The sequence below is a fragment of the Thamnophis elegans genome, chromosome Z (assembly GCF_009769535.1).
Source record: "Thamnophis elegans isolate rThaEle1 chromosome Z, rThaEle1.pri, whole genome shotgun sequence".
NCBI classification, from domain to species: Eukaryota; Metazoa; Chordata; class Lepidosauria; order Squamata; family Colubridae; genus Thamnophis; species Thamnophis elegans.
The window spans coordinates 108338604-108350668 of record NC_045558.1 but is presented as its reverse complement, the minus strand read 5'-3'; the positions used below and the strand labels follow the sequence as shown (position 1 = coordinate 108350668).

The 12065-nt window shown below is 37.2% G+C and overlaps 1 protein-coding gene across 2 annotated transcripts; it reads left to right on the top strand.

The window, feature by feature from the left end:
- Nucleotides 1-359: 359 nt before the first annotated feature.
- Nucleotides 360-5676, top strand: LOC116522883 (zinc finger protein 436-like). Of its 2 annotated transcripts, none has more exons than XM_032237971.1 (2): nt 360-500; nt 2757-5676. In XM_032237971.1, the coding sequence occupies exon 2, from the start codon at nt 2976-2978 to the stop codon at nt 3621-3623; it is 648 nt and encodes a 215-aa protein (XP_032093862.1). In that variant the 5' UTR covers nt 360-500; nt 2757-2975; the 3' UTR covers nt 3624-5676. The 2 variants fall into 2 exon arrangements, with proteins under 2 accessions (XP_032093862.1, XP_032093863.1); XM_032237972.1 differs by having other exon boundaries at nt 2754-5676.
- The last annotated feature ends 6389 nt before the right edge of the window (nt 5677-12065 follow it).

The window sequence follows — 12065 nt, the reverse complement described above, 5'->3', positions numbered from 1 at the left end:
ATAAAATTTTTAATCAAGCCCCCCCCCCCCCCCATGGTGTCCCTCTTTACCAATCTGAAAATCTGGTCACCTTATGCATATACACACACAAAAATAATTTCTTTAAGACACGTGTTCGGTTCTTATCTTAAGAACTTGATGTTTTCTCAAAATTAGAATGAGTTTTTTAAAAGTTAAATAAAGGAATAAGCAAATAGGTGCTAGCCGCCATTCTTCATTGCGCATGCGCTTTCCAAATCTCTGTTTGTGGCTTCCTCAACGATTTGTAGAGGAAGTTGGCGCGTGGCTTTGTGGTCGGCAGGAAGAGGGTTAAAACCATCGAGCTGGATCTGTCAAGCAAAGCGGAGGCGGGGGACAGGATAGACTCGAGGGGTGCTTTCCTGTGCTCGAACCCGCCACTGCCTACACACACAGGCACGGGAGTGCCTCTTTCGTTCCCGGGCCTGCGGTTGGCGAAGGCGTGCAAAGCCCGCTTGGATCCCTGCAGGGAGAATGAATCGGTGAGATTCCGCGGACAGATCCAGCCGTGTAGAGACCGATTTATGGGGAGAAGGACGGGCAACCCGTAACTCATAAGAACACCCATTTATGGGGGGCGGGGGGAACGCCTGCAAGAAGGGCAGCTTCATCCACTCCACCCATCGCCTCCATTCACTCTTCATCTGTCTCCCAGAGTAGTTCGCAGCGGGGAGGATCTGCTGTGGAAAGTCCTGTCTATATTTCTTTTATGGCTTTTTCTTTTTTATTTTATCTATTTTTGAGACGGGAGCACGATTGATATTGAGCACGATCCATTACTGTATTTGTGTAGTACGATGGGCAGTGTTGGCTATTACCTGTTTCTTCTAGGTTGTAGCTATAACGCATACAAAAAAAATACAAATACTTTATTTCTTTTTAAGGATATCAGTGCTGTTCATAGAAATGTTTGATTTAATTCTTCCAATCTCTTTTCTCATTAGCCATTTAAAAATTAATTTATCTTGGGCCTTTATTTTATACGTTTGCATATTAAACTTATTAATTTTATAAATAATTCAAGGAGGAGGATACCCCCTCATCCTATTTTCCCCACAATAGTAACCCTGTGAGGTGCATTGGGATAAGACAGGGTGACTGCCTCAATGTCATTCAGCCAGCTTTCATGCCTAAAACAAGACTAAAATTAAGGGTTTCCCAGTTTCTGGTCTGGTGTCTTAACTACTAGATCAAACTTATTGACAAATGCCTCTGTTTGTTTATCTAACTCTTTATAGATTGAAGGAAAGCACTGAAGTCAGGTCAGGACTGTTTGTCTGTCTTAACAAATGCTGAATGCTCCAAGAGCAGAATGATGGAGTATGAATTATATAAATAATAACAGCATTAAATATTAATCTAATGGGGAACAATATTCTGGACGGTCAGACACACATTTTTCTATTTGAAAATTTTGAAATGCAAAAAAAAGTTGAACTTCTAATATCTCTAACAATGCAGTATCATGTCAGAATAAAAAAATATCTGTAGAGATATAACTATCAAACAAAGTGGTGCCAAATGAATGGTAACAGTGCAATATTCCAGAGGCTAGAATTGCAGATACTTTAAGAGAACACAATTTTCAATATATTTTCAAAAGAAATCCAAAATATCTTTTTTTTAAAAAGTACATTTGCTCCAACGCATAATTTAAAAAATTACTTTTTTAAAATTTTGATTGAAACATTGTGGCAACATAACATATAGGGCAATATCAAAACTTCTTTGAAAGTGATTTCCTGATTTCCTCTACTTAAGTTGCAGAATTTAATTACAGTAAGTACATTTATAATTAATTTAGTATCAGAAAACATATTAATGCAATCAGCTGCTCCTATTAATTACATTTTTATATTCTCAGGCAACAAAGTTGATAAGTAGTTTTTCCCCTTTTTCCGTCCTAGGGAAAACTGCACAGAAACCCTATAGGTTTACTTAAAAAGAAAGCCCATCCAATCATTTAGAGGATTTTATTTTCAGATGGAGTAAAAGCCTATGTGGCATATCAGAATTACAACTTCAAACATCCATCATCATTGATCATGCTGCTGGAAGCACCTTTTTGGCAAAATTGGACCACAAGGACCTTACCCTTGCTGTCAGTCAAGCGAAGGACAGTAGCCTATAGAAATTATTAGGATCCAGAAGAGACTAGCCTAGACAAATAAACAAACATATGATTTTTATGCAGCCATAGTTTGTTTATTTTGTGTATATTTAAATGATACAATGATTTTGAAACCTGTAATTTTGAAAGAAGAAAAGTGAGTTGAATGAAGGATGAACCACTTCAGAGTAATACAATTACATTTCACTAGCTTGGCTCCAGACTTAGTCATGCTTAGAATAAATTTATTAGACCCAAGAAAAGACCTCAGTCATGGATCCCACTGATTTTCAGCAAGCCCACTCTAGACACGGCTAAATCTGGATCCAATCAGTAAAAACAAATAATCAGGGCCATTTATATTGATACCAATTATCATGTTTTAATTTAAAGAACTTTCATCCTCAAAAAGAGAATATTTTGAACAAATAGCATCAACATATTTTTAAAAATAAACTATCTAGATTGTGTATATGTGAATTACAGAGAAGATACGAATAAAATACATATTTTAAACTTCATATTACATTATTTCTTTTCCATCCAAATTACTTAGATCTTGGCAGGATTTGTGTCCCTTTTCTTTTTCTTTCTCTTTTTTTTGAAATTCTGTTTTTCTCCCCAGCAGGTTCTGAGGGCAAAGTTATATCCCAGGATATCAGAGATGTTTATCAAGATTTAGAAGAAAGCAAAAATCCAGAAATTTACAACTGCTAACTCAGTTCAGAGGTGGAAAGTGTCTTTTGAGGTAGAGCACTTTAGCCTCCTGCCAGAGGAGTTGGCCTGAAGAGTGTTAAGACAGGGTCTTCTTTTTCCTACCACCACCACTTTCGCAAGACTGGCAACCATGGGGGAAAAGTCACACACTTGCCCTTACTGTGGGAAAGGTTTCCGGCGAAACTCACACCTTACTCGCCATTTAGCTACCCACTCTGGACTGCAGCGCCCTTTAGGTGGGAAACGCCTGGGACAGCAAGTGCCAGAGGAAGACCGTCCCTTCAGCTGCAGCTACTGTGGGAAGACTTTTGCCCGCAGTGCCCACCTGGCCCGGCATCAGGAAACCCATTCTGGGGAACGACCCTACAAGTGTACCTACTGTGGCAAAGCCTTTGGCCGCAATTCCCACTTGACCCGCCACCACAGCACTCACACTGGAGAGCGCCCCTATGAATGTGGTGTCTGCGGTAAAGCTTTCACCCGTAGTGCTCATGTCACTCGCCACCAAGGAACTCACACCGGAGAACGTCCTTTCCGCTGCACACGTTGTGGCAAATGCTTCACCCGTAGTGCCCATCTCCAGCGCCATCAGGGCATCCACAGTGGGGACAAGCCCTTCTCGTGCAGAGACTGTGGAAAGGGGTTCACCCGTTATGCACACCTTGAGCGTCACCGTGCTACACATTCAGGAGAGAAACCCTTCAAATGCGCCAGCTGTGGTAAAGGGTTTGGGGCTGCCTCTCACCTTGTAAGACACCAGAAAACTCATAAAGTTTAATGGCTGGGTTTTGTGCCTGCTGCAATCCAAACAAGTATGAGAATTGGCCAGTATGAAGTACTTGGACTTACCCTTTAACTTTATATCTCTTTTCTCCATTCTAAAATCTACTTTTAGAAGGAAATGAGTTCAACACACTCAACAATATTTACACCTAGTCTGCAGACAAATTGAGGTACTTTGAGCTTTTGCCACTTCAGTTCAGCAGCACCCAAAGCAAAAACAATTTTAGATGGTAAAACAGCAAATTTTTCTATTTTTTTTCCTTTGAGGAAAAAAAAAACCTCAAACCTGCCAGTCACTCATGGTTTTATGTGTGCTTTTACTCAGTTATATAAATAAATGCTGTATTTAATTCCACCTTTTCTGGTAAGAAAGATCCCAGACTTATGCATTTATGACTCCCTGGCAGGTATTTCAAAATCCTCTGCCTTGTCCTCCAGCATTATCTACATTGTGCAGTTATGTAAATGTGACAATCTGAATCAACAGAAGTATCTTTTTGGCAATTCCCTTGGAATGTAATTGGAGAAATTATTTCATCAGCTTTGGATTTTGAACCTATGGCCTGATCAGATTGTTGTTAGAATTATGTGCCATGCTCACCTAAGAGACTAGCATTGGAATAGGGAGTTATTGTGCCTGCATCTTAAGCTCCTCAGTAGCCTGTAGCATCAGAAGGAAATGTTATTGAATCTGAAGCCAATTCTTAAGACTTGTCTATCTCTTCCATGCCTCTCAAGACTTTGAGGCTTGATTTACAATCATCTAACTACAAGTGGTGCCTGCAACACCATATTGCAGCATAGTTTATTCAAAGACTACATAGCCATATCACCTTTCAGAGATAACGCAACTTATTTTTCCCTTCCTTTGAACTGTTTCATTTAATAGCATGTTGGAGCTCCTATGCATGCTCTGATATTGATTTTCTTTTTAATTTTATTCTTTTGAAGGGAGGAAGTTATTGCCTTTGGATTTTATTTCTAATTATTTTTCTCTGTTTTTGCAAATTTTGGTATTGTGACATGCTGGTAACTTCCCACTTATTTCTCAGTAGCCCCATTTGGGTTACATATCCATCATAAATGTACATGCGTTTACCAGAAATATTGATAGTTATTCATGTCCAGTACTAGATTTTTTTGTGGGAGAAACAAGGAATAGACCAAGACTTTTATCAAGTGAAACTGCAATGTGAAACTGCAAATATTTCAAGTCTTTTCCATTGGGAGTATATGAGTTCTTACATCTTGTCTTGCATCTCCCAATCCTTCAGCTTTAGTGAATTTGAACTATTTTTTTTCTTTTTTTTAAAATAATAATAGCTAGAAGAGTTATACTGATAAATTTTCTTACCTAACAACAGTGTGCTCTAGTGTAGATAAATAAATTAGACGCAAATTCAACAAATCGTTGAAAAATTTGCTTTAATTTTTTGTTTATTTAAATCTGTTCATATTTTTTAATGGAGAAAGAAGATTTTAAATAATTGCTGTCTCAATAGAAAGGGAACTGCAGAAAAAAGGTATGGAGACAGCTGGAACCTTTAGCAGAAATTTAAAGTATAACTTTGAATGTCCTGCTGTTCTGAAGTGCATCAGAAAACCAGCCGAGGCAGCAGGTATTTTTTTTAGCTGGAATTCCAGATAAACTATGATTACCCAAACTTTTTCTGTTTTGATCCTTCTGAGGGAACTTGCTAAGTTATCACAGCAATCTGTTGCTGATTCTCGTCTGCATCCTGATCTGTGATTCTTTGTGGATGTGGGATTCCCAGAATGTTTAGAAGCTCTGATCATACAAGAACCTGATGATTTTCTTACATCAAGGATGCTTGTACAGAGTGCTCACCATGCCAATGATTTAAGTTATATATGACATTTGGACCTGGAAACAGCTATAGGCCACTTGGCTCTGTTGTATGGACTGGTAATAACATGGGCTGTTTGAAACCAGAGAAACTTAGCAGTAAGACTGCAGTTGTGCAGCAAAACTGTCAAAAAGGATTCTCAAAAAAGAAATGGACAAATAATAGATAGGAATAATTTTAAATAAGAACTAATCACAACTTGCAAAACATATATGATTTTACTTGAATGCCAAATAAGCAGGACTTTTAGCCTAAGTGAATTGTATTTGAAGGAGCCTTATACAATATATGGTCAACTATTCTGAATTCATTCTAGTTACCAGATGGAGGAACCATTTCCTGTTTATTCCAGCACTTCTTTGACAATTATCTTGATCCGGCATTTAAAAAAAACATTTTTTGAAAGAATATCAAGAATTAACTGTGATTGCCATTCCTCCATTCTCTTGCAAATCTCGTTATTTTCATCTTAAATTCCATATACACTGCCTGTAATACACCAGTTTTTTTTTCTTCCAGAATATGAAGGACAAGTGGCAGTACGTTTTCTTTGGCTTTCTATGATTTGAAAGCTGCATTAAATTGGACATTCATTTTTCTTTCTCTCAAGATGTTAGAATGCCGTAGAAATGTTGAACCCACAAACACTACTTTATTTGCATAGTATTCTGTGTTGTAAAAATGCGTGATTGTTGGCTGCTTTTTAGCATTTCAGGAGGCAGCACTTGCTGAACTATTCTTGAGATATTCTCCCTTAACTCCACCTAAGACATGGAAAGACTTTGGGGAACACCCCAAAGATGTTTTTTCAAGAGGCAACTGGACTTTCTTGTTTTTCTTTGAAGATGTTCTCATCCAAGAAGCTTCTTTAAATGTGGAGAATTTTATTTTATTTTTGTTAAAGTTGAGGCTGGTCAGTTGGGATTCAAATTATTATTTTTTGTTGATAGCTCCTATTAAGCTACTGTAATATGCCTGGATTTACATATTACAGTAAATCATTTTAGCTCTTTTGTTTATTTGGGGGAGATAAACATGTTGCATGAAGCCAACCATTGTGATTTGTAAACTATGGCTTATAGCGTAATATGTGCAAATCTTGTCAGGTATAGTTCAGTAAAGCATTGTTAAACAGCCATGGTGTAATGGAGTCTGTGAGGGAAGCCATTGCCTCCCACTAAACATTGAGCTTATTAATGGAATAGAAAGTTACTTGCATATAATTCAATGTGATCATAGGAAACTTTTATCCTCTTCCTTTTGTTTTTTCTAGAACTGCATAGAAGAATCCAAACCTCTATCTGTCAAAATGTGATTGTGTCCACTTTATGTTTTAGAACCTTATCATTAGCAGGGCAAGTTTGTCACAACTGTCTCAATTCCCATGGCTTTCGGTGGCCCTAAAATCCCCTTCCCAATCAGATATTCTTCAAATAGTGTTGGCTCATACTCATGTAATCCACCAGCTTGCAACGATTATACAGGCTGGAAGACTCAGCACACCTGGAGAGTATTTACTGAGAATAGCTGAATTGGAAGAACTTTTTAAAAGATCAGTTACTATCATTATTCCATTAAATCCTTTTCCTGATAATGCTTACCCATCTTCCATATTATGGATGCAGATTTCTGCTATTAAAAAAACTAGTTATTAATACTTTAGTCAGCATATTGATGGCACAGAAAAGATTTAACAACAATTTCATTACTACCAGTTATGTGAGGCAGTCAAGTGAGATATTATGCCACTACAATTTGTGATTTTGGTGCCAGCTTCTCCATTGACTCTGTTTATCAGAAGCTCCCTGTGAAGTGTGCAAATGGCGATCACATGACAGCAGATTGCGACGGTTGTAAATGCCAATTGGTAGCAAAGCACCTGGATCTCAATTATGTGACCATGGGGACATTGCAATGGCTATAAGTGCAAGGACTGGTCATAATGCTACTTTTTCATGCCATCATATAACTAAACAGGAGTCATTAAGTGAGATCGGTCTGTACTGTCATGCTATTCCTGAGCATAAATGAAAATGCACCTATAAGGAAGAAAACCAGTGCCATGCTCATCTCTTTCAAGTCAGAAAAAAGCCAAGTTGGAGAGTAAAAGAGCGCCAATGGGAAAAATGACTTTATAAAAAGAAGCAGCCTGTTCATTCCCTAGTCTGCCCTAAAAGATAGACTATCTGTCTTGGAAAAAAAATGTGATGAATTTTTGTTATACAATCAAGTTGTCTAATACCGAAAGGAGAAAGAGATAGGGATGTTTGAACTTGCCTGTTATTGTGGAGATGTTTGAAAAAAAGAAGACATGAAGACTATTGATCTGATGTTTTACTAATCTGTCTTCTTTAAACATTTTTCATGTGTATACTGTGTTTTTCCCGTTCATAGTAGTATAAATGCCATATTTTAGAGAAAAAAAAATAGTATTTCAAATAAGGGGTACAGTCTAGAGAAAACAATCAGCCAAGGACCAACTGATGTCAATGGAAATTAAAAACACAGATGAGGTTACAGGGGAGATATAAAAGAAAGGAGTGGGCTGAGTTGGTCATTTGGTGATTTCCTGCCTCCCCAAGATAAAAATAGAAAATGATTGAGGAATGTGGGTAGCAAAAGAAGGTTATAAAATATTTTCTCTTTTGAAATGAAAGAAATAGATGATTTATTTAGAGTGTAGTATGAATATTTTTATGTAAAAGAATACACAAAATTAGAACTTGATTATTCCTATGTATATAATAGACCAGGATAAGCAGCCTGATACTTTCAGATATTATTGGCAGAGGTTGATAGGAATTGATAGTTAAAACATCTGGAAAGTTCTTGTTACCCAAATGCATTTCTGTACTTTGAATGCTGTCATCTTTTTGATAGAAGTCAAGCCTTTTTAGTTAGGAATTGTGAATTGTTTGCTGATATGCAGGGTTTCGGTTTGCAAATAATCAGAAACAAATATCTGCAATTGTTGATCTTTCGCATTGATTCTTCTGCATGTGAGTTAGGTATTTTGTACAAAAATAAGAAAAGGTTTCAAGACTGTTTTAATGTGAACTCTTGGGATCCAGTAACTTCATGGAATTAGGCTTCTTGTCTCTGAATACATAACCTTAAAGTTTCTCAGTAACTTTCTTAAGCCAAGCAATACAATTTTCAGTTACAAATGATGTTTTGTGTGGGTATGGGTGTGTGTGTGTGTTAAAAAAATACATGCATGGATTTCAGGTTTTCCCAACATTTCCAATTTTTATCTTGAAAGAAACAACTTTTTTTCCCTTCAATTCTTCCAAACTTTTGGCAATATTACAAAACACTGGTACATATGTCATTCTACACAATATTTATATTTACATAGTATACCAAGATTAGGTATTGGATTATAATCAATTTTCTGGATATGTGTAATATGCCATACTATGAAATAGCCCAATAAAGCTGGGCTTATCCAATACATTAATTTAAAAAAAAAAACATTAAATGATTTGGTATAGCAGATTGCATTTAGTCTCAGGTTTATCTAATCAGTGACTGATCATAAGATAAATTATAAACCAAATGTGACATTCTAAAAAGCTCTTTATAGATTTTTTTTAAATAATGTATGACAGTGTTGTAAGACTCATTTTTAGGGTTACATGTTTTTCCCCTTCTATAATTTAAACAAGTGAGGTGAGTTTATGCTGCCTTCCAGCAAGATCCAAAAAAAACAAAGATTAATTCCCACCAGATGGCCATCTGTATTGTATCTGTATCTCTGTATAATGGAGATGTGTTCTTCCCACTATCCTCATTATTTCAATTCTGTGCAGTAGCTCCAGTTATAGTTCGTGATAACGATTCCCAACTAGAATAGCCAACTACCGGTATATATTGCCAGACAAAAGAATGCATCATCAAAAGAAAGACATGGACATAAATGATTAAAATCCAATACTGTAGGAATGCAATGGATTCTCAGTGAAATGAGAAGTGATGGGAAAAGCTGATATGCTTCATCCATTGCACTAAATCACATATAAACACTTTTCAGAGTGAGATGGACAACATATAAACTTAGTAAATTAAAAAAAATGTATCAAGCTTTTCACCCAACAGTTCCTCAAGCTTGAAAGCTGGCAGTAGAGATTCAAGGAGACGGATGTTTGATAAAACGTTTTATTACAGACTCTAAAAAGGCAATAATGGAATAATCAGTAACTGCCAGCTGCATAGTACAAGTCATGTGTATTCCCAAAGTCCAAACCCTACATCCACTCTGAGGGTAGGTTTCATCTCAATGGAAGGGATGGAATGAGTCTCTTCATTGATGTTCATCCACTGACTTTATGTTCCTGTCTGATGTTGGGGTCTTGACCTCTGATGTTGATTCTGGCCCTCACAATTTGCTTAGTTTTAGCTTAGTATACAATCAAATTTAGCTTGCAGATTCTGGTTTTTGTAGCTTGATATATCATGTAAAGCTCTAATTGTGATCTGTTCAATAAAATGTGGCTAAGCATACCATGTCTGAGCACAGTGTGTGACTGCAGTCATTGACCAAGTGATTTATGCCTACTCACAATGTTGTCTTGGGAAAGTTCATCAGCAGCCTACATGCTTAGATTTCTGTTCCTTCTGGGTGGTTGTGATTAACCTGGACTTCTGAATAGAGTTGAGGAGGAAATCTTGTTTACCAATGTTTCTGAACTTAAATTTCCAGTATTGTTCAACTCAGTATAGTTTAAAATGCTGGCAGGATTTTTTTTTTAATAGTTGTATTCCTTAGCTCAAGCTTCTGGCCTCCTACAGTGCAGAACTGCCCCTGTAGCTCTACTTTAATTAGATTGTCTAAAATAACTCTTCCATCTTTTCAATTTGAGATGGTGTTTTTTTAAGCCATCAAGTTTTGTTACATTTTAATATTAGCATAGTAACTGGTCTCTTTAAAATAAATATCTATGTATATGTTAAGGTTATAGTAATCCATACTTCCTTTCCTGTATTCTTTTCTTTTTTAGGAAAGAACAGGACAGGATACATAACATCCTCCTGGAAAACATCTATAGACTTGTTTATATGCGGGACCTCAACTAATTGATTCCATGCTTGTCTGCTTTTTCTTAGACCTTTCCACTGAAATATTGTCACTTTCACATGAACATTCTGTAGCTTCTTAAAAACTGTAGTTATACCATAACTCAGATATTTAGGGTGCAAATAGTTCCAAGTGCAGACCTTGACATATAAAAAATGTCTCTGGTAACAGGTAACAGTCAGGAATCTGCTTAAATTACCAGAAACCCAATGAATGATTACTGTGATAAACAAAATGCATTCCATTAATGTTTTCCAGCATACCTGGTTGGATATATATGTAGCAGTAAGCCAGAATTTGATTTTATCTCTCTCTTTTTTTTTTTTACAGAATGAACTGTACTTTGCAACTTATAGTTTATTGCTATATGTTGTATATATACCCAGCTATTTTGGCTCATTTAATTTACCATGATTAAAAAAAAACTACAGGTTTGCAATGGCTGTACTTTCCACTCCAATATTTATAATATATATATAATCAATACTTTTCATTGTTGTACAGCTTTAAAGCATTGCACATAATATACTTTAGCATTTTCGAACCCAGTGCTTTCTTGATATATTGGAGTGTAATTCTCGCTATTTCCCAACCTGAGCTGTTTTGTCTGTTTTGACAAAGTTGAGAAACATTTAGACTTTTAACTGTTTTAACCCCAAACAGTTAAAAGTCTAAATGTTTCTCAACTTTGGCAAGTCTAGGATGTGTGGACTTCAACTTCCAGAATTCCCCTGCCAGCTGAAGTACAGTATACACATTTTAATGAGAGTTGACAAGGTTGAGAAACACTGATCTAAGACATTTAGAAGGTCAATGAAATTAGGCTGTGGTCTCCTCAAATAAGATGAAATAGTTGCCAAAAGATAATGTGTAGTCCAGACCATGTAACTGTTTTTTTGCTAGTAACTAGTGGCCATCTTTGCTGCAGTGAAGAGAGTTTAATCTTATGGGAAAATACAGGCACCTGCACTGCTGGAGAAGCAGTAGTCACAAGGCAAACACTAAAGACAAAACTGATCCCTTCTTCCTCTCTGGCTTGTGAAAATCTGCAGAGATGTATTTAAGGTCCATTCTATAAATGAAATGGAGAAGGATCATAGAATGGATTACATCAGGGATGTCAAGCTCGATTTCATTTGTGGGCCGCAACAGGGTTGGGTTTGACCTCGGGGGTGAGGCAGGCGCAACTCAATGTTACTCGTGTCAGGGGGTGCCCATGGTGATCCGAGTGCTCTGTCAATGAAAATGGGCTCCCTGGTTCCATTTTTGGTTATGACGGCCTCCTGAAAACCTCTGCCAGCAAACATGGAGCTTGGGAGGGCTGCCTGCAGTCCTCCCAAGCTCCATTTTTGCTGACAGAGGCACTATGGGCCAGTCCTTTGGTATTTCCAGGACAGCCCTGTGGGCCAGATCTAAGCACCCGGTGGGTCAGATCGGGCCCTGTGGGCCTTGAGTTTCACACCCCTGGATTACATCAATTCAAACTGGGTGG

Bases quoted from the DNA above. Each gene is read 5' to 3' on its own strand.
- LOC116522883 (XM_032237971.1), top strand. From the start codon at position 2,976: ATGGGGGAAAAGTCACACACTTGCCCTTACTGTGGGAAAGGTTTCCGG.